The sequence below is a fragment of the Pezoporus wallicus genome, unplaced genomic scaffold (genome assembly GCF_028554395.1).
Source record: "Pezoporus wallicus isolate ANWC-B61680 ecotype Strahan unplaced genomic scaffold, APGP_CSIRO_Pwel_v1 contig_6484, whole genome shotgun sequence".
Lineage (NCBI taxonomy): Eukaryota > Metazoa > Chordata > Aves > Psittaciformes > Psittacidae > Pezoporus > Pezoporus wallicus.
This window is the reverse complement of record NW_026638903.1, coordinates 3,582,584-3,605,899: the sequence shown is the minus strand read 5'-3', so window position 1 is coordinate 3,605,899 and position 23,316 is coordinate 3,582,584. Positions and strand designations below refer to the sequence as shown.

At 40.9% G+C, this 23,316-nt stretch overlaps 1 protein-coding gene across 1 annotated transcript in view; it reads right to left on the bottom strand.

The window, feature by feature from the left end:
* TBC1D23 (TBC1 domain family member 23) overlaps positions 1–23,316 on the bottom strand; it is a 45,847-nt gene that overhangs the window by 7,981 nt on the left and 14,550 nt on the right. Inside the window, exons 6-16 of the mRNA XM_057413037.1 lie at positions 22,907–23,111; positions 19,660–19,783; positions 17,361–17,485; positions 17,205–17,248; positions 16,551–16,654; positions 15,648–15,770; positions 4,843–4,935; positions 2,250–2,420; positions 1,989–2,031; positions 1,153–1,262; positions 362–504 (exon numbers count right to left, since the gene is read on the bottom strand). Coding sequence (XP_057269020.1) covers positions 362–504; positions 1,153–1,262; positions 1,989–2,031; positions 2,250–2,420; positions 4,843–4,935; positions 15,648–15,770; positions 16,551–16,654; positions 17,205–17,248; positions 17,361–17,485; positions 19,660–19,783; positions 22,907–23,111 — 1,285 coding nt within the window. The remainder of the gene's footprint in view (positions 1–361; positions 505–1,152; positions 1,263–1,988; positions 2,032–2,249; positions 2,421–4,842; positions 4,936–15,647; positions 15,771–16,550; positions 16,655–17,204; positions 17,249–17,360; positions 17,486–19,659; positions 19,784–22,906; positions 23,112–23,316) is intronic.

Below are 23,316 nucleotides of genomic sequence, written 5' to 3'. Positions count from 1 at the left end.
GTCTGGAATCTTTCTGTTATTCACCCATTAAGAGTCAAGGATGAAGAGGAACTGAAATAAAAATGAAATCATTCTTGACTTTTAGGCCCAATACAGAACTGACACACTGTAAGAAGTCAAACTACCATGCAGTGACAAATTCCAGATGCATGTTTAAGAGAAAAGGCTGCTCACAGTGATCTTTCAATACTAAGGCAGCGCAGTAGCCTTACTGCATCATGATAAAATTACGAGGAGGATAGGAAGCCTAAAAGCTGAAACTTTTTTCCTAATTAGCACAGTTTTCCCATTTACAAATTAGCCACCTGAAACAGGAAGCCATTCCCCATTGCTAATTCACAGTGAGATATTAATGACATACCTGTCCACTGGAGTAGATGTATTTTCAATAAAACTAATAACTTTTTCTTTCACATTCACAGATTTAGTCTTTAAAGCAACTGTCATTTTATTCACCAGGGACTTTACTCCTTTTCCATCACTTGAACCATTAGGAGAATCACCCTGTAAAAGTAACTTCTCTCAGATAATCCTATAAAAATAATTATATATCATCTCTAGTTTGTTAAGAAAGGAAACAGGCTATAAAACAGTAACCTACTTTCTGGTAGCGAGTACAGCATTAATTACAGCAGTATTATTTTAGAGTTCTACCAAATGACAGCAATAATATGTGTCTGAGCTAAAGATGATCCAATAAAGTAAAGCAAATTTAATAATCCTCATTAACTAAGCACTCTGCTGCAAAAATCTAGAGGAAGGAATTCTATTAACAGTAAATTTTATCCAAATTAAAAGCCAAATTCTACATATAACAAATTAGCTGTAGAAAAGAGACAATTTTGAGCTTTCCCATGAAACTGAAAGCTAGTTTTATAGTAATTTATTCCCAGAGTGAAGAGGAGACAGGAAAAAGAATTGTCCATTACATATTCTGCTGGATAATGACTACAGCAAGCTTTTCCTCTCAAGGGGATAAAAATATTTAGGTCACCTCCAGCTAGACAGTGAATATAGTTGGAAATTAAATACATAACTGAAAACAATGACTTGCAGCAATCTATTTTACAGAATAAAATAAGGAATATAAAAATATTCAGTACACCCACAGCTCCCATTCCACTATACCACTTAAGCTTAAAATTCACTTGCATCAACAGAGGAGTTTATGCTACTTCTTGAGCCTGAGGTACTAGCAATCCAGTGGCCATATCCATTTTCTGGTGCTTCCACATTGATATCTGCTAAGTGCTGCTGGAGGGCTGTTAAAAGACCATTAAAAAAAAAAAACATTCAGAACTACACTGGAACTAGTCTGTTGATGGAAATGCTGTATATCCAAGACTAATCAGTAGCAATTTTTGCTTCACATGATTTAATAAAACAGATAAATCCAGATACTACTATAATCATCCCCGGCTTTTCTTTCAGTAGTGAAATGGCATTAGGATAATCTTTATTTTAGTAAATAAAATCGTTAAAATACAGCAGCAACTAAAAATTAATCACTGGTTTGATCCTAAAGATAACTGTTATGACACTGCAAATACTGTCTAGTAATGTCTCTATACTTATATTGTAGCACAAATCTTTCCGCAATCAGGTTGTAGAACCTGAATGACTCCAGAAACAAACTGCAGATTTATGAACTGATGGTTTAAGAAAAAACAAGTTAATAGTAATTATGAATTAACACCTTCATACAGATCTGCAGTCTACAGAGACTAAACATCAAGGACAAGAACTTAGAATGAGGGCATTTCCCACATCCTGTATTAAATTTTTCTCCATTCAGAAATGTGAGTAAGCCATAGCAGTTAACCACAAATGTACAGGTGCACAGTGTTGATTTGCACAAAGCAAAAAACTGACAAATGAGAACTATTTGTTATTCCTTTGGCTGATTTTTAGCCAAAGCCTAGTAAAAATACCGACAGCATTAATACATCAAGTTTTCTCAAGCCAAAGCTCATTATTAATAAGCTTACCCATAAATCCTCCTTTGGCAATGCTTACATACTCCTTATTTTTCTGCAACAGAAAAGGCATTTTTGGTTGAAGCAAACACCTGTGAAATGAGTTTTGCAAGCGTGGTAATGACACATGGGTTCATTTCATAAAAACTGTAACCTTGAGTAATGTAAAAACACTTAAGATTTTAAGGGGAAAATATTTTGCCATTTAGTACTGATGTTATGGGCAGACATGCTTTATTTCAGCTATTAAAATCAACAGCAATTTAGATGTACCTGTAAGAAGTGTGCTAGCACCATGTTCATATACATATCTTCTTCTTCCCTGCCACTTCCCATGAAGCAGAGATGTTCCCCACCAGCTATGGAGCCAGACTCAATAGATTGTTTTTGTGCTTCTAATAGGGATTTTACAGATTGTGCAAATTCTGATGGGTTTTGAAGCATCTGTGGAATGAACAAACATTGACACCAGAATACTGTAACACCACTTGTGAAAAGATAGAGACATTAAAAATTGTTATCAGTTGTTGAGCACAAAGAAGGCAATATCAGCATTGTACAAGATACATGCACACAAAAAAGCCTGACTGAAACCTCATGTTCCATGAAGAAGAGTGAGAATGGTCCTTTTTTTACTCTCATTCCACGTTGCTCTCCCCAGGAAAGAAACGTAGCTAACTAATTTTTTAGTGTATTTTTGCAATATTAGTAGAAGAAGTCTTTGCAACTTTCATGTTGCATTAAGTTGGCAATATGGCAGAGGGACCGATTTCCTTATTTCGTATGCTCGAGTACAACACATTCAAACTCTGCAGTTTTGAAACCCTTAAAAATACATAGAATTTCTAGGTGTCAGTAAGGTCCTCCTCTTGTTGTCTCACTGCTAAGTATTTTTCTCATTTACTTATCAAGATTTTGAAAAAACAAAGCTACAATCAGGAGTACAAAGAAATAGCTGGGATTCTTAGCTCTCTCAACAAGTCAAGGCTGTGGTGTCCTGAAGGGCTATTTTAAATTAATAAGGAAATATTGACCTGTAACTGGATTTGGGGGAGGGAAAAAGAAGAGAGGAATTCGCATTACTTTCCCTTTACACTGCCATCAAATGAATAAATACAAAATAACAAATACACAATCTAGCCATCAGTAAGTCAAACTGAATTTTAAGTGGGGTTTTCGTAGAGCCAAATGCTAATACTTTATTGCACAGGTGCTAAATCTCACTACTTCATCTAAGACTACCTTTAAATGAGATGGATTCCAAAGTGCTTTCCTCATTGCCTTCCCTTAAAGTAAGTTGTATGTACTTCACACATACAAGTATATAAAATGCACTGAAGTTCCATTAATGACTTTTTATCTCAAAGATTATTCCCCATACAATGTTTTCCTGGCATTAAACTTCTAAAACCAGAGATGAACCTGGTGACATTCATCCAGCATGGTTCATGAAGGATCCTAAACATACCAATTCACACACTGCAGAAGTTAATTCCAATATGTAATTTAAATACATATGAACTAATCGCATCCAATTGAAGAATTGTCATCATGGACTTCTTTATCATGTATTATTATGTTTTTAAACTATTTAATAATTCATATTGCTCATTTCCACTTTACTGAATATGATGTTCAATTAAGGCTAGCAGGGCACCCACACACCGCAGGGAAGGTTTCTTCCAAAATAATTTTTGATCTATGTTAAAACCTAGAACATTATATCATAGAATCATTTAGGCTGGAAAAGAACCTTAAGATCATCAAGTGCAACTGTAAACCCAACAGTGCCAACTCTCTACCACTAATTCATGCCCCAAGTGCCACATCTACAAGTCTTTTAAATACCTCCAGGGGTGGTGACTCAACCACTTCCCTGGGAAGCCTGTTATAATGCTTGACAACTCTTTCAGTGAAGAAATTTTTCCTAATATCCAATATAAATACAAACCTCCCCAGTGCAACTTGAGGCAGTTATCTCGCTACAACCTCCTTTCAGGTAGTTGTAGAGAGCAGTAAGGTTTCCCCTGATCCTCTTTTTCTCTACTATATAATTATACTTGTGCAAAGAATACTGAATAATGCATTATTTTAATTAAAGAGATAAAGATAATAGATGCAGAATTGAGTTTCTTAACTAAGTTAAAAAAGCCTTTTATGGATATATACACTGAAATCATTGCATGCAGCATCCACAGGCTGCTTGAAAAGGAGTAGGTAGAGAGTTAATCTAGAAGTGAAGAATACACTGTAAGACAGCCGAAGCATAAACGATTTGGGGGAAAAAAAAAATAAAGAAAAACATGATTGAATGTTAAGAATTAATAATCAAATGGAAATGACAGCAAAGTTGTTAATGAAGTAATTAGTCTGTAGTACATCTCAGTTCACAAATTAATGCACTTCCTCTCTCATATTGCACTGCAAAAATTTTAAAGGAGCAACTAAATTCTTTTCAAGATGAGCTCCTTACAAGCAGGCTGTAGTAAGACTGGCTGGGGAAAAAAAAGAAAATTAAAAAACTCTACTTGTTAAAATTAATGACACCTTTCAGTAGAAATTACAATGCTAAAAAGAGGTTTCTCCTCCAAGCAAGGCTTTAGGCAGTATGGGTTTCCATTTCTAACCAAAAAACAGGAAGTCTGGAATCCCAAGTTCTAATGTCATTAAGGACTAAACTTCTCAGTAAAATAGTTTTACCAAGCTCCTTTAGGGAAGCTAACTTTTGAAACCTCATCACACAGCTAGGCACTGCAGTACAGAGCCTAAACTAAAGATAGTTTATTTTTTTCAAGACAGATATTTCTTTCTCCTTCTGTTTAACTCAGGATTTAAAAATCAGTAAGGAAATAAAAAGCATACATACCAAATCTGAGTCTAAATGAAATGCTGTTGATAAATGCCCAGCATTGTATTGCTCTGCAGGACGACAATCCACTACAAAGAACCTTACTCCTTCCTGAAAGAGAAGGATTTTGTCCATTACAGAATTGTAGAATCATGTAATTATTGATGGGAAAGCACATAATTCAAATATATGTTAATACTAATTCCAATACTACAGGAACCACTCAAAGGGGCTAACATCTACTGAAAAACCTTATTTCATGCGATTAATCTGAACTTCTGCAGTTACTGGACCACCAACAGTATTCCAATAGCAATTTCCCATTAATACATCAGCTTGCACATCATAAAGGATCACTCAAGTGCAATACATACAGTTTAATTATTTCATCTCTATTGAGAAGAAATATAGTGGGTATTAGACCACACATCAACAAGACATCAGGAGGGACAACTCTGAAATGCCAATCCAACATTCCATTACTACACAGCACGTAAGGATAGCTTTATATCCCACCGAGTTAAACAGAATATAAACAGATGCTTAACGTGACTTGGACTAGGGGCAGAGGGGAAGAACATGCATAATGAAAGAGGCCTGGAAAATGCTACAAAAAGCCAGTAGTCAAGAAGAAACATTGCAAACTGCCTACACTATTATCCATCTATTGGTCTTAAATACTCAAAGTGAAGTCCCTGCATCTAAGTATGTCTGCAATTAACTATCACAGAAATAGCGTGTATAAGTTGTTTTTTTTGTTGTTGTCATTGACAGAAGACAGATAATTTCATAATAGCATTATTCTCAATAGTACTGAATTTAGGCTCTTTAGAAAAGCCAGGCCTGGCAGACGGGGAGGGGGAGTTGCCCTTTATGTTAGGGATAGGTGGGAGAGTATGGAACTCTCTCTGGGAACAGATGATCAGTTAACAGAGAGTTTGTGGGTCAGGGTTAAAGGGAGAACACCTATGGGAGACATTACTGTGGGGATCTGTTATAGTCTGCCTGATCAAGAGGAACCTGTGGATGAAGCACTCTATACACAGACAGGAACAGCCTCACACTCGCAGGCCCTTGTCCTCATGGTGGACTTCAACCACCCTGACATCTGTTGGAAGGACGGTACAGCCCAGCACAAGCAATCCAGAAGGTTCCTCGATTGTGCAGAAGACAACTTCCTTCTTCAAGTAATAGAGGAGCCAACAAGGAGAGGTGCCATGCCTGACCTCATGCTAACCAGTGGGGAAGGGCTGGTTGGAAATGTGATGCTCCAGGGCGGCCTTGGTTGCAGTGATTATGAGATGGTGTCGTGGTTTAAACCCTAGCCAGACAGCTTGTTCGCTCACTCCCAGTGAGTGGTGCCGGGCTGGAAGCAATCGAGGCCGCCCCCCCCCCACACCGGGCTCTCCCCTTCCCCGCTCCAGGAGGAACGGGGAGGAGGATTGAAATAGTGCAACTCCCACGGGTTGAGGCAAGAACAGTCCAGCAACCAATGTACAACACAAATTACCAACGTACAACACAAATTACCACCGCTACTACCAACTACAACAATGATAAGAGAAAATAACAAGGGAAGAGAATACAATACCACCAGCCAAGAAACAAGTCCGACCCAGAAGCCCTTGTCCTTCCGGCTAACTCCCAGTTACCCCCCCTGCCCCTGGGCATGACGTGCTGTGGTATGGAATACCTCTTTGGCTAGGCTGGGTCAGGCGTCCTGTCTCCGCTTCCTCAAGGCTTCCCCTCCTCCCCTCACAAAGTCCTTGGTCAGGGTAAACATCACTTAGCAACAACCAAGAACATCGGTATCACCAGCACTGTTCCCAGGCTGGAAGTCAACCCAGAACATTATCTACCCCTTATTCCATACCATTCATGTCATGCTCAGATCCCACATTTTCAATACACCATTGCTCTCCCACATATATACATCCATATAAACAGACCAAGAGATCATTTTCTTAGTGCATGGACCAATTCCTGTAATGCTGCCGAGTCCATTCGGTCCATGATGTCAGGAATCTTTCAGGGCAGGATAGGCTGTGTGCAGTATTGGATCGTTGCCTGCTGATGCTGGTAGTTCCTTTAATGCGGAACTCACCTGGTTCTATCAAAGTTCATTCTCTGTTGGGATGATGGTTGGAGGGAAGTCAGGGCTAGATGCTGGTGACCTGAAGACATCTAGCTGATGGGCTATAAAAGTATTACACAGCAGGCAACAGCATACAGTTGAGTTCACTGGCTGTTTTCCCCTAAAATCAAATCCCCTTGAGGTATACATCGGGCTTCCCCATCTTCCCGCATTACCCACCAAGTATATCCAGGTCCCTGAGCAAAAGCAATCCCACGAGTGGGTTTGCCTTTACCTGAAGCATGAATAACCCAGACTGTCTTCCCCAGCAAATTCTTCATATGCACCACGGGAACTTTGTCCTCCTCTACAATATGTAAAAGTTCTGACTGGGCTGGGCCGGCCCTGTTGGCAGATCCTCTGGTGTTGACCAACCAGGTGGCCTTTGGTAAGTGTGTATCCCAGTGCTTGAAAGTTCCCCCACCCATTGCTCTCAGTGTAGTTTTTAACAGCCCATTGTACCGTTCGATTTTCCCAGAGGCTGGTGCATGGTAGGGGATGTGATATACCCACTCAATGCCATGCTCTTTGGCCCAAATATCTATAAGGTTATTCTGGAAGTGAGTCCCACTGTCCGACTCAATTGTCTCTGGGGTGCCGTGTCGCCACAAAATCTGTTTCTCAAGGCCCAGGATAGTGTTCTGGGCAGTGGCATGGGGCACAGAGTATGTTTTCAGCCACCCTGTGGTTGCTTCCACCATGGTAAGCACATGGCGCTTGCCTTGGCGGGTTGATGGCAGTGTGATATAGTCAGTCTGCCAGGCCTCCACATACTTATACTTCAACCATTGTCCTCCATACCAAAGAGGCTTTAACCGTTTGTCTTGTTTAATTGCAGCACATGTTTCACACTCATGAATAACCTGGGCAATAGTGTCCATTGTTAAGTCCACTCCTCAATAACAGGCCCATCTATATGTTGCATCTCTGCCCTGATGGCCTGAAGTGTCATGGACCCACCAGGCCAAAAATAATTCACCTTTCTGTTGCCAATCTAAGTCCATCTGAGCCACTTCAATCTTAGCCGCTTTATCCACTTGTTGGTTGTTCCAGTGTTCCTCAGTGGCCCGACTCTTGGGTACATGGGCATCTACATGACATACCTTCACCACCAGGTTCTGCACCCGGGCAGCAATATCTTTCCACAGTGCAGCAGCCCAGGTGGGTTTACCTCTGCGTTGCCAGTTGCTCTGCTTCCATTGCTTCAACCACCCCCACAGGGCATTTGCCACCATCCATGAGTCAGTATAAAGTACTGGCCACTTTTCTCGTTCAGCAATGTCCAGGGCCAGCTGGATGGCTTTCACCTCGGCAAACTGACTCAATTCACCCTCTCCTTCAGCAGTTTCTGCAACTTGTCGTCCAGGACTCCATACAGCTGCCTTCCATCTCCGATGCTTTCCCACAGTATGGCAGGACCCATCAGTAAACAAGGCATACTGCTTTTCGCTTTTTGACAGTTTATTATATGGTGGGGCCTCTTCAGCACGCACCGCCTCCTCCTTTGGTGACATTCTGAAATCTTTGCCCTCTGGCCAGTCCATGATCACTTCTAGAATGCCTGGACGACTGAGATGTCCTATTCGAGTTAGTTGTGTAATTAGTGCAGCCCACTTACTCCATGTAGCATCAGTTGCATGATGTGTAGAGGAGATCCTGCCTTTGAACATCCAGCCCAGCACGGGCAAGCGAGGTGCCAGGAGGAGCTGTGCTTCAGTGCCAATCACTTCCGAAGCAGCTCGAACCCCTCCGTAGGCTGCCAGTATCTCTTTCTCAGTTGGGGTATAGCTGGCCTCAGATCCTTTGTATCCCCCACTCCAAAAGCCGAGGGGTCGACCTCGAGTCTCCCCTGGAGCTTTCTGCCAGAGGCTCCAGGTAGGACCGTTCTCCCCAGCTGCAGTGTACAGTACATTTTTTACATCTGGCCCGGTCTGGACAGGTCCAAGGGCTGCTGCATGAACTATCTCACATTTAATTTGCTCAAAGGCTTGTTGTTGCTCAGGGCCCCATTTAAAATCATTCTTCTTCCGGGTCACATGATAGAGAAGGCTTACAATCGAACTGTAATTTGGGATGTGCATTCTCCAGAACCCCACAGCACCCAAGAAAGCTTGCGTTTCTTTCTTATTAGTTGGTGGAGACATTGCTATTATCTTGTTGATCACATCTGTGGGGATCTGGCGATACCTATCTTGCCATTTTATTCCCAAAAATTGAATCTCCTGTGCAGGTCCCTTGACCTTACTCCGTTTTATGGCAAAACCAGCTTTCAGCAGGATGCAGATTATTCTCCTCCCTTTCTCAAAGACTTCTTCCGCTGTATCGCCCCACACAATAATGTCATCAATGTATTGCAGGTGTTCTGGAGCTTGCCCCTGTTCCAGTGCAGTCTGGATCAGTCCATGGCAGGTGGTAGGGCTGTGTTTCCACCCCTGGGGCAGTCGGTTCCAAGTGTACTGGATGCCCCTCCAAGTAAAAGCAAACTGTGGCCTGCACTCTGCTGCCAAAGGAATTGAGAAAAATGCATTGGCAATATCAATCGTGGCATACCACTTGGCTGCCTTTGACTCTAGTTCATACTGAAGTTCTAGCATGTCCGGTACGGCAGCACTCAATGGTGGTGTGACTTCATTCAGGCCACGATAGTCTACTGTTAGTCTCCACTCTCCATTAGACTTTCGCACTGGCCATATGGGGCTATTAAAGGGCGAGCGGGTCCTGCTGATCACTCCCTGACTCTCCTGTCTACGGATCAGCTGATGGATGGGAATCAGGGAGTCTCGGTTGGTGCGATATTGCCGACGGTGCACTGTTGTGGTCGCAACTGGCACTTGTTGTTCTTCGACATTCAGCAACCCCACAACAGAAGGATCCTCTGAGAGACCAGGCAAGGTGGACAGCTGCTCAATTTCCTCAGTCTCCAAAGCAGCAATACCAAAAGCCCACCGGTACCCTTTTGGGTCTTTGAAGTACCCCCTCTTGAGGTAGTCTACGCAGAGGATGCATGGAGACTCTGGACAAGTCACAATAGGGTGCTTTTGCCATTCCCTCCCAGTCAGGCTGATTTCAGCCTCCAGCACAGTCAACTCTTGGGATCCTCCTGTCACTCCAGAAATATAGATGGGTTCCACCCCTTGACAGCTTGATGGCATCAGGGTACACTGTGCACCGGTATCTACTAGAGCCTTATACTTCTGTGGGACTGATGTGCCAGGCCATCTGATCCACACAGTCCAGTAAATCCGATTGTCCCCTACCTCCACCTGGCTGGAGGCCGGGCCCCTCTAATGGTCATCACAGCGTTGGACACTTAAGTCGTGGTAAAACGGATTATTCTTCGTTATCACAGGAGCTGGAGTAAAATCAGCTCTTGCACTCCATCTGGGAAACTGCTCACCAGAGACTGAAGCCGTAGCTCTCATGGGACGATCAGTCTTGGCCCTTGCTCCCCTCTTCAGTTCACTCACCCGTTCCTCCAAAGCTGAAGTAGGTTTTCCATCCCACTTTGTCATGTCTTCTCCATGATCCCACAAGTAAAACCATAGGGTGGCCCGTGGCATACACCTCCTGTATCTCCTCTCTCGAACAATAGGACGCCTTTTGTTAATAGCCGAGATGTGTGTTGGTACACATGAGGAGCTGGATAAATCAGATAGATCGTCCCTCAATTGTTTGAGGTCCTGGCACAGTTTTTCCACAGCTGAGATGATGGAAGGGGTGAGATTGTCTTCGAACTCTCGGAGTTTATGAACCATTTCATCCACTGTTAGTGGTACTATGTCATTCCAGGTTACCGTTGCCAATGAATGGGCATATGATGACGGTGCATTCCGTGTAAGTTTTTGCCACATGGGTCGTGTACATTCAACTTCATCTGGATCTATGGGTGTATCCCCGTTATTCGGCTTGATGTGATAGATCATCTCTACAATGGCTGATTCCCACAGAGACTGGATGCCTTTGCCTATAGTAGTCCACTTGGCTGAACAACTCATAACATCGTCCTTGTATGGAAACCTTTCTTTCACAGCTGCCAAGAGCCACCTCCAAAGGCTGAGGGACTTTTTCTTTTTTGCAACTGCTTTGTCAATTCCCCCTTCTCTAGCAAGTGATCCCAGCTGCTTGGCTTCTGTACCTTCTAGCTCGTGACCATTGGCCCCACTGTCCCAGCATCGGGGCAGTCGGGTGATGATGTGCTCCCCTGGTTGACGGGTAAAATCTTTTCGCATATTCCGTAGCTCGGTTGAGGTCCGAGGTCGAGAAGTTACCTCTTCTTCTTCGTCATGTGATGATGACTCCTGATCAGATTCTGGACCGGGTGGTGAATACACTGTTTCTTCACCTTGCTTCACCCTTCTTGCCTCTTTTTTGCTTTTTCTCTTGCGAACAGGGGCAACCGATATTGGTACAAATTGGTCCTCTGGTTTGGCTGCAGTGATTATCACTGTGGTTTGAGTAGCGACTGTGCTTGTTGCTGGGGGTGGTGCATCTGCTGTGCTTGGAGCTGGGGTAACCGCGCTGTCTGCTGCAGTTGAAGTTTGAGCAGCTGCTGTACTTGCCGCTGGAGTAGCTGCACTGTTCACTGCAGCCAAAGTTCGAGTAGCGACTGTACTTGTCACTGGGGGTGGTGAAGCTGCTGTGCCTGGAGGTGGAGTAGCTGCGCTGACTGTTGCTTTGCCCTCAGATCCACCAACATTCTTTTCCTTTTGAAGGTGCTGGATAGTGTTGAACAAGGCCCTGTAAGCATAGGCCAAGCCCCAGCACGTTGCCATGATTTGTCCGTCTCTGGTATGGCCAGAATAACCACACACCTCATTTAAGTGTGTTAATACTTCTTCTGGATTTTGCAGTTGTTCGGTGGTGAAATTCCAAAGTACTGGAGGGGCCCACTGACCTAGATACTTGCCCATACTATCCCACACACCCTGCCACTCATGACTGTCCAGCCTCAGGGAAAATCTCTTGGTCCTCCTACATGGTCATTTGACCCCAGGCAAGACCCAAACCTGACTCTGCTTAACTCTTGAAATCAGTTGTGGGCAAAACACACTCTCTATGCGTGCTAGCATGGTGATCCCCATCACGATCAGCAAATAAGTCTCAACAGCATTAAAAGGCCATTAAAAAATTTAAAAACTCTCAAATGTAAATGGTCTGGGGGGAGGACCGGGAGGGTAAAAGGATGTCTCCTTCACAGGTTGACCACCCGAGAAGGAGAAAAAAGATGTGTAATTGCTAAGCACTTCTATTATATACCTCCCAAAGTATAAAGGTGGTTACCACACTGGGAACATAAGCCAGATCAGTTTCATGATCAATGATTCTATTGTAATACAAGTCATTACCATAAAGTACAATGAGACAAAAACCTTAGCCCAAGCCCCATACTTGAAAAACACTAATACAGCAAATACCGGATGGACGTAAGGTACGATATACTGAAACTGTGAGATCAAGAGGAACAACCCTGAGAGCCAATAAATCAGCATTGGGACGAGTGGCTATTAATCCAGTCAGATCTGTCGTTATCTCAACCCCTCGAGCCCCACGTTGGGCGCCAAAAAGATCTGTCGTGGTTTAAACCCTAGCCAGACAGCTTGTTCACTCACTCCCAGTGAGTGGTGCCGGGCTGAGAGCAATCGAGGCCCCCTCCCTCGGGGCTCTTCCCTTCCCTGCTCCTGGGGGGATGGGGAGGAGGATCGAAAGAGTGCAACTCCCACGGGTTAAGACAAGAACAGTCCAGCAACCAATGTACAGCACAAATCGCCACCGCTACCACCAACGACAACAATTGTAAGAGAAAATAACAAGGGAAGAGAATACAATACCACCGGCCAGGAAACGAGTCCCACCCAGAAGCTCTTGTCCTTCTGGGTAACTCCCAGTTACCCCCTCACCACCCCTGGGCATGACGTGCTGTGGCATGGAATACCTCTTTGGCTAGCCTGGGTCAGGCATCCTGTCTCTGCTTCCTCCTGGCTTCCCCTCCTCCCTGGCAGGGCATGAGCCCCATAAAGTCCTTAGTCAGGGTAAACATCACTTAGCAACAACCGACAACATCGGTATCACCAGCACTGTTCCTAGGCTGAAAGTCAAAACACAGCACTGCACCAGCTACCAAGAAGGAGAAAAATGACTGCTACTGCTGAACCCAGGACAGATGGTCAAGTTTGAAAACCTCAGGACAGTGAGAAGAGTATGCAGGAAGATCACTGCTCTCAACTTCAAGAGAGCAGACTTTGGCCTCTTCAGGAACCTGCTTAGTAAGGTTCCACGGGATATAGCCCTATAGGGCAGGGGGCCCAAGACTGCTGGCTAATATTCAAGGATTAGCTACTGCAAACTCAGGAGTGTTGCATCCTGACTAGAAGGAAGTGCAGCAGGAGGGCCAGGAGACCTCCTTGGATGGATAAGGAGCTGCTGAGGAAAATTCAAATGAAAAAAAGAGGCTTATAAAAGGTGGAAGCAAAGACAGGTGGCCTGGGAAGAGTACAGGGATGCTGTCCGGGAAGCTAGGGACCAGGTTAGGAAAGCTAAGGCCCAGTTAGAATGAAACTTGGCTAGGGATGTGAAAGGTAACAGGAAGCGGTTCTGTAGGTACTTTGCAAATAAAAGACAGCCTAGGGACAATGTGGGCCCTCTCCAGAAGCTCTCAGGAGAACTGGCTACCCTGGATTTGGAGAAGGCTGAGGTTCTTAATGACTTCTTTGCCTCAGTCTTCACTGGTAAAGGCTCTGAGCACACCACCCAAGTCTTGAAAGGCAGATGCAGGGACTGTGAGAATGAAGACCTGCACCCACTGTAGGAGAGGAACTGGTTCAAGACCATCTTAAGAACCTGAACATGCACAAGTGCATGGGTCCTGATGAAATCCATCAGTGGGTCCTGAAGGAGCTGGCAAATGAAGTTGCTAAGCCACTGGCCATCATCATATTTGAAAAATCATGGCAGTCAGGTGAACTTCCAGAGAACTGGAAAAAGGGAAATATAGCCCCCATTTTCAAAAAGCAGAAAATGGATGACCCAGAGAATTACAGACCAGTCAGTCTCACCTCTGTGCCTGGCAAAATCTTGGAGCAGATTCTCCTGGAAGGCATGCTAAGGCACATGAAAATCAACAAGGTGCTTGGTGACAGCCAGCATGGCTTCACTAAGGGGAAATCCTGCCTGACCAATTTGGTGGCCTTCTATGATGGGGCTACAGAACTGATGGACAGGGGTAGAGCAGCTGACATCATCTACCTGGACTTGTGCAAAGTGTTTGACACTGTCCCACACGACATCCTTGTCTCTAAATTGAAGAGACATGAATTTGATGGATGGACCACTCAGTGGATAAAGAACTGGCTGGATGGCCACATGCAAAGAGTTGTGGTCAATGACTCAAGGTCCAGCTGGAGACTAGTAAGGAGTGGTGTCCCTCAGGGATCAGTGTTGGGACCGGTCCTGTTCAACATCTTTTATCACTGACATGGACAGTGGGATTGAGTGTGCCCTCAGCAAGTTTGCCAATGACACCAAGCTCTGTGGTTTGCTTGATACCCTGGAGGGAAGGAATGCCATCCAGAGGGACCTTGACTCGCTTGTGAGGTGGGCTGATGCTAACCTTATGAAGTTTAACCACGCCAAGTGCAAGGTCCTTCACCTGGGTCGGAGCAATCCCAGGCACAGCTACAGGTTGGGCAGAGAAGAGATTCAGAGCAGCCCTGCGGAGAAGGACTTGGGGGTGCTGGCCGATGAGAAAATGAACATGAGCTGGCAGTGTGCGCTTGCAGCCCAGAAAGCATTCTGGGCTGCACCAAAAGGAGCGTAACCAGCTGGTCAAGGGAGGTGATCCTGCCCCCTTACTCTGCTCTTGTGAGACCTCACGTGTGTGCAGTTCTGGTGTCTTCAAAATAAAAAGGACATGGAACTGTTGGAACAAGTCCAGAGGAGGGCCATGATGGATGATCAGGGGACTGGAGCACCTCCCATATGAAGATAGGCTGACAAAGTTGGGGCTGTTCAGCCTGGAGAAGAGAAGGCTGCATGGAGACCTTATAGCAGCCTTCCAGCATCTGAAGGGGGCCTATAGGGATGCTGGGGAGGGACTCTTCATTAGGGACTGTAGTGATAGGACAAGGGGTAACGGGTTAAAACTTAAACAGGGGAAGTTTAGACTGGATATAAGGAGGAAATTCTTTCCTGTTAGGGTGGTGAGGCACTGGAACGGGTTGCCCAGGGAGGCTGTGAATGCTCCATCCCTGGCAATGTTCAGGACCAGGTTGGACAAGGCCTTGGGTGATACGGTTTACTGTGAGGTGTCCCTGCCCATGGCAGGAGGGTTGGAACTTGATGATCTTAAGGTCCTTTCCAACCCTAACTATTCTATGAATAATGGGTTTTAAATTTTCCTCTACTATGACTACATTAGGAAAGGAAATCCAGTTAGTGAGATATTACTTCAAGCTCCCACTCCTCGTATTCAAATCAGCTGTATGAAGCTCTTGGAATTTAGCTCTAGTTACTACAGTATAAACGCATTGCAGTATTCAGATCATTTACAAGGGAGACAACTCCAAGACAAGAACACTTTTTCCTAGAATAGTAAATATTCAAGCATGCTATTAGCACTGAAAATATTTTTTTTTAATACACAAATAAGAAGGGAGGGGAAGAGGAAAGAGTAATAGTAATTCAATATACTAACTCCTTGCTGCTGATTTGCTTGAAGAATTTCTGACACAGAAACTGCTAGACAGAGAGCTTGGCTCAAGTCTGTGTCATCCTCTTTGAGGCCCAGCAAGCTGCTGCCAAAAAGACTGTGGTTGTCCTAATAAGGCAAGGAAAAAAAAAAGTTAACTGAAGCCAGTGTCTTTAGATGTGAAGGCTTAAAGCAAAACTATATCCACCATGTCACAAATACTAAAGCAGGTACACATGTATCTACTTCACAAAATCGTATCAACTGATTTTTTTTAGTTTTTTTAAATCATGTCAAGGGCTGACCTTCCATCACAAACACACTTGTTCACAAGCATGGTAGTGACAATATCAACATGATGAAATACCTCTGGTTTTTGGGTTTCTTTGGTTGTTTTTTTTTTTATTTTTTTCATCCCCCAAAAGATCTCATATAACTGTCTACATATCAGAGAAAGTACATAAAATTACAATAACTATCAATTACTTTCATTTAATGAATTCACTGGAGTCAGATATCTTGAGTAAGGAAGAACTGCAAGAACAGCACAGATGATCACTGCTTTATCTCTAGAAATTGACTGCTGTTCCAAGTACAGCTAGGACTGCTGTGCAGTCTACTACAGAGCAGTTGTGTCAGTATGTTGTGTCATTTTCGGTTCATCAGTTCTTACAAGAACCTGGTTTGCAAAACTAGGTCATCAGTCATAAAGTGAGAATATTGTGGGGAAGCTTCCCTCTAACATGTTTCACTTGACCTTCTTATCTTTCAAAGATCCTAATACTAAATACCACCAGAGTAACATGAAAAAAGAAATTAAAATAACATCACAATTAAATATTCAAAGTTATTGTCAGCAGAAACTTAGACTCCAAAAAGAAAAGAATTTCAAAACTACTTTCTTATTACCTTCCTGAAAGAAGCTGGAGTTTTGCTACAGTAATATTGTGCCAAAGAGAAGAGATCTTCTATATCTTCTAAATCAAGATTGGCTGGTGAAGTTTCTAAGAATTCTGAGATATACAAACAACATAAGTGCACCATTATTTCATACATAGAAAAGAAGCACCATACCTATTTTCACATCATAAAATAATTTTTAACAAGGCATAACACAATTGAGTTTTTTGATTAAACATGAATGTCAATTCACTATCCAGGTAGAAAGAGAAGATAGAGGAAATACTCCTTATCCATAGGAAACCTGTGCTATTTGCTAGAAGTTCAAACCTTCTATGAAAATTATCTTTTACCATGCTCTTACATCGGTACAGTTTTAGTACTTTAGAGATTCAAGTGCTCCAAACTGAAGCATAAAACTAGATATGGGAATACTAAAATGAAACACAAGAAAGGAATATTAAAGGAAGCGTAAATATGGTGCAGCAAAGGAATAGTGAGACAGGAATTAGTAGGTGAGGGGATTCATTAATGAGAAAAATCACAGGGAAATAAATAATTCAGTCATTTAGTAATTAAAAATAATAATGGAGATTGTACTATGTGGTAAATATTTCACTAGCATCTGAATAAGAGAAGCTATTACATAAGAGAGGTACTTACTTATCATTTCTTCTTTATCTGATTCTTGTGCTACGATAACGTCTCTGAAAACAGTGAAATCAGAGGCATAGATTAAGTCAGTAAAATCAAAATGAAACAAAAGCGGATTAAAGTGTGTCAGCAAGGAATGTTCCAAAGAATTAACTATACACTTACTTTGCATTGACAAGAATAATTAACATTAAGAAATAAATAAAGAATGGATCTGCTTGTTGTAGATATCCATCCCATATTGCCTGAGTGACTTCTGCTGAACAGTAATATGAGAAGAGGCTTCCAAGCTAAAAATTCGGAAAATAGTGTGAGAAAAAGCAATAACCAGGAACAATCTTATTGGGATAAGATTTTAAACAGAGATAGAAGATAATCTAAAATAAAATAAAGCCAAAAACATTATGCTAAACCTTACATTTGCACAATGTATTGAAAGATGGTCCTACCCTCAAAACCAATTTTTATGGAAACACTGCAGTAATACTACAGATTATCTGTCAATAAATATGCCCAGTGTGAAGGCAAACTCAGATGTACACTGTCAACCTTGCAAATTCAACCAGAGATAACACAATTAGGCTGGAATACAGTTTAGCTCATAGCCACTGCTAAATACCAACTATTCCAGTGAGACAATAATAAAAAAATGCGTTTGTTCAACCAGCTTAGCAAATAGGACTTAGAAATGATCCTGTAAACAACATTCTTTATTTTTCACAGTATAATCAAGCTAATTGAACATGGTGGCACACTAGTTTTGACAATGTCACTTGCTCAACTTTACATTATGATGCTTTATGGCTGAATAATTAAACATTTGTGGTAGAAAATTTTCATTACCATTTAATAAACTGCTTGCCTGTTCCCGTGTTCCCAATTAAAAATACATCTTCTCTGATACAGAGTTCAAAGTGGATAAAAAAGGGTAGGAACTTCTTTTCATACATGCCAGATAATATATGCAATCATACCTAACTCAAATGCATACTAGCTGGCTTCAGAGGTCTTACCGAATGTGGTGATGCATACTAATTCTGTATCAAAAGAGCTACAGCTTTCAAAAGCTTTAAACACTATAATGGAATATTTCAGCACTTCCTAGTATACTTCTATAACAAAAGGTAAGAAGATCTATCCAAATCTGAGTGAAACGCAACTGAAGACAAAACGTCCCTGAACAATGAGGCAATGACAAGTCTCTGAATGTTGCTTATGTTTTGCTACACACTAGAAATACCTCTATATAAATTAAGTTTTTTGGCAGATGAAACAAGGAATTTTAATGTAATCTCATAAAACAAGGCTTAAGATTTTTTTATTTTTTATTTAAGATTGTACACCAGAAAGCATGACACTGTGGTCTGGCAGCTGCACTAGCTCATTTGCCTACCTGCCTTTCAAGGGGAAGATTTTTTTTATCCTACTGAATCATTGAACTTTTAATAAACGACTTCAAAGAAGTTCATATTCGCTAAGGAAAATTGTATATACACAGAAAGGAGAGATTCAGTAGTAAAAGTGAACAGATTCCTCTTTTAAAGGCTGATGATTGGCATGATGATCCTGGAGACATTTTTATATTAATATTGGTAGTACCCTAAAAAAATAATCTTTAAAAAAACCCTCAAAACCAATAATAAAAAAAACCACAAATAGGGATCTTGCAGTTTATTCATTTATTTCAGTCTTATTTCTTAAACTGAAAGTACATGGAGTTACAAAAAATTTTACAAAGCCAATAGGTATGAAAAAAATGCCTAGAAAAGTTCATGAGTCAAAGTCTTTATTTATTTACAGACTTTGCCTCTGCAAGCACTGTATCATGATTTTATATTGCATATACTAAGGAGCATTAAAACATGAAACTTTTGCTGCTTTATGTTGTAGCTGCTATCCAAACTTTGTTAAAAAAAATATAAAAAAATAAATAGTAAAAAACAATTGAGGTAAAGCAATTTTATAACTACCCCAATTTGAGGCAGTGAGGAGGAAATGAAGAGCTGCAAAATATATGTGCCTATATCCTAAAAGCCATAGCACCATATAAGGCACTCAAATATATCTATTAGCAGGGAGGTTTATAAAACTATTTGTAATTTAGCTTTAAAAGACCTGTTAGGCTCATGTTTATCCATATCTAAAACCATACAGCTTCCCACTATAAAACCTAACATCACAGCTGCTTACTTTTTGAGTGTGTCATCTGCTCTCATTCTTACTTATTCAAAGTAGTTACTAACATCAGTGGCTCAATTAACATCCAGAATCATAAAAATATGGCTTTAACATGACCTCATACCTTATGTTAAATGACTGAACACAAAAAGCCCACACTACATTAAAACATGCAAATTAGTTGCAGTTCTAATCTCCTGTACTACTCTTGCACAAACTGGTAATACATACTTAAATTTTAACAGAAATTTTTATTCATTACGTTTCCCTACTTTCACTTTATTACCCAGTTGAGTGCATATGAGTCTGGAGTCATCTTCTTAGTATCAAGAAAGGAGCAGAGTTCAGGCTCATGATACTGAAGAAGCAGTCTAAATAGATGAAATGGTCTTCCCTTCATAGAACAATCCCTAAAAAATAGCAGTAAAAATAATCATAAACCTCTCCATAACATTTCAGTTGTCAGACTTCCAGTAGCAATTCTTTATTGGTTGTGATTATGTAATTTCCTATATTGCTCTTGTAAGTCACAGGGACCGATCATGAAATCAACTTGCCTCAACAGTTAAAAACCAAACCAAAAACGCACAAAGACTGAAATCCCCACTATATTAATAAAGTAGAAGAAAGAATGGAACACTGCCATTACTTGACAAGAGTATATAATACAAAAGTATTTTAAACAGATCTAAATATGAAAGCAAGGGTTGCATGGTATCAATATTGTTAACTAAAAATAGAATTAACCCCCCCATATAAATAATTGTAATACAGCAGCCAAAGGAAATATGAAAGTTTCTTATTTCATACATGCATAACAATTAAATATCAATTCATTAAGCAGGAAATAAGCAGTATTTGAAATGAAGAAATGGCTTTTTAAAGACACTAGGAACAAATCTCAAGCGCTTAAAAACTTAAGCAAGCTAACATGAAAACTGACACACAGATCTCCAAACACAGTCATCATCTTTCTTAAAGAAGGGTGGTGAAATGGAAACATTCACAGCAAATTATACATGGGGATTCTTTTCTGAAATTATCACAAGAACTCTGACTTCACATTAAATTAACAGGACAAAAAGTGTTAAAGTCTGAAAAGAGGAAAATTTAGCCTAAGTATCTAGACTTGCACACTACTTTGTTTGAATGGCCATTATGGTCAATTATTCCAGTCAGTCAGTCATTCTTTACCACCTTTTAACATGAAGAATAGATATATACCCAAAAATAACTTAAAAAGAATATTTCTGAATTTCCACTGACAGTTGAACATCCTTGCTTAGACATTTTTCTGAACTGTTTTCCTCAGTTTTTTACTTCTGGTACCTACCACGGTAAACCACCTGTAACAAATACGCAGTTTAAAAACAAGGCAAACAAGAACCAAGCAACCAAGAACGAGCCCCCCTCCCACCCACGCCCTCCCCCCCCCCCCCCCCCCAACAGTAAAATCCTCCAAGTATCTAGAACTGCAAATTCCTGTACCTATCCATCACTTCCAATGCTGAAAGCCTCACAGAGGCAACAGGCTCAGCCACTGGAAGGACTGATAAAAAACAAAAGCAAAGCAAAAACAAAACAAAAAACAACAACCCCCCACCCTGCCAGAAAAAAAAAAAAAAAATAAACCAACCACACAAAAAAAAAAAAAAAAAGAGAGAGAGATTTTGCTAAACAGAAGTAAATTGCCCTGGAAACTAACCTTTATTTCACTTTAGGAGAGGGTGGTTTGATGGTGGTGTTTTTTTTGGGGGGGGAGAATTGCTTCTGGGTTTTTGTTTTGTTTTTTTAACTGAATGAAGTTGTTTTATACCCTCTGTTACAGGTAACACTGATGTAATGTAAGCAGATGTAATGCACTTTCCTCATGTGCTTCCTGGGAGGAGACACTTCCATCATCCAGCAGCTTTTTAATTAGTTTACTACCGTAGAAGCTCTTGCGCAAATCATTGCTCAATTATATATCTGAGATGGTGTTTTCTTCTACTTATGGTCCAAAGAATACTAATGATTTTGGACTTCCATATTAACTCTTTCTTAATTTTGTACAGTTCAGAAAGCTCACCATTGTAGAGAAAAAGCAGGAGAAGAAAGGTGGGTATCCACGGGATATTTTATACCAAAAGTCTTGAGAATAACAGTGTTTCCAAAGGAAAAAAAAAAAAAAAAAAGCAAATCCTCTCTCTAAAATAGCTATTATGTTTTTTCCCCTCTTCATTCTTCCTTTGTCTTGCTAGAGAGTCTCTTTCAAAAAAAGAATAAAAAAAAAGTCCAAAAGATTATGCTGTACATTTCCCTCACCTATTTTCAACATTTTGTTAGAATAAATTCCCAATAAATATTTCATGATAGTTACAAAACACGAGAAAGTGCGAATAAGAAGTGTACAATTTAAAAAACAAAACCAACAAAAAAATAAAAATTAAACTTTTATCAAATAGTAGTGATGGTCCAGCAGTCAAACATCACATTGAGATCAAATTGACCTAAGTGGAGATTTGCAAGTCTACTATAAATTGCTTTTCTATGTCTTTCATTTTTGCTTCCAGTCATTTTGCAAAGGGAGGGAAGAGAAACCAGCCTACACCTTGCTGAAACACCACCTAGATTCTTACAGAGAAACTCAAAATACTAAACACTCTTGAAAGCCTTCTAAAAAATACAGATGTCAGATTTACCTGACCATAATGCCAGTGATCATAATGCCACTACCCTCAAACAGTTCACAGAGCCCAGTAGTATTTTAAATGAGTCAAGTGACAGGACAGATAAACGCTTCCCGCCACAGCACCAAATGTGCACTTTCCCTATTATGGGCACATATCCAGTAGCTGGGCTAGAATCTCCTCTCCAAGGATTCATACTAAGACCTTTAATCACAGACTATCCATATATTATTTCACAATGTCTTAACCAGAAGCCCCTGTAGCCTTGCTGGAATGTTGTGGTGCTACTCCAACATGAATAAAAAAATATTTTAGTGAAATACAACAGCATGAGACACTCCATTTCCATTGTTTATTCATAAAATAATAATCTAACAACCTAAAAAAGAAAAAAAAAATCAGTCCCAAGTCGGTAGAAAACAGGGAAAATATTAACTACTTCTTCTAAAGAAATTGTGAGACTTAATTAGTACTTATGAAATACTTCACAGTGACAGAGACAGAAGCATTTTACATAGGAAAATGTTGTGAAAAGAAAGAAAATTGCTTTCATATAACATACAAGAATTAGACAGTTCCTAAACAACTACTTTTGATATTGCATGAAACAACAGTTGTTCTTCAAAAAGCACATTGAGTCTACATCAGTCACATGCTACCTCTTTACATTTTAAACCAACTCACTATCTCCTGGACTTCAAAATGTAAGGTATTGAAAATGATTCAATTTATCAGCATTTAAAGGGATCTGACAACTTTGCTACTAACAGTGCGGCTCTACCTGAGGCCAACATGCACACTCTTTCAGAAAATACCTTTAATGCCAGTGAAAACAGTACTTAAGCAAAAGAAAGAGAGCTTTACCTTGGAATGAATTTATTCATGATAGCATAAAAGCAGTTGTACAAATCACTGCGTGTCAAATGAAGATGCACCAGAGGTTTGAGTAGATAAATCCAGCCGAGACAAGAACTGTATTTAACATTGCGTGATTTACAGTAAAATGTAATAACAGACTCAATATCCAAAAGTAGTACTGACTTCTCCTCTTCTGGCACTGACAACTGGTCTGAAATAGGCACAGCAATATAAACTGTATTAATAGCTTTTCAGAGAACTTGAATGAGATTATTTCATAGCACAATTGTACCAATAGGGGCTCCCTGGGGAAAAAAAAAGGAAAAACAAAAAAAGCAGCAAAAAAAGACCAACAAAACCTAATCAGCTTGAATTAAATGCTTACAGAATGGCTTCCAAAAAGGCATTAAAATACG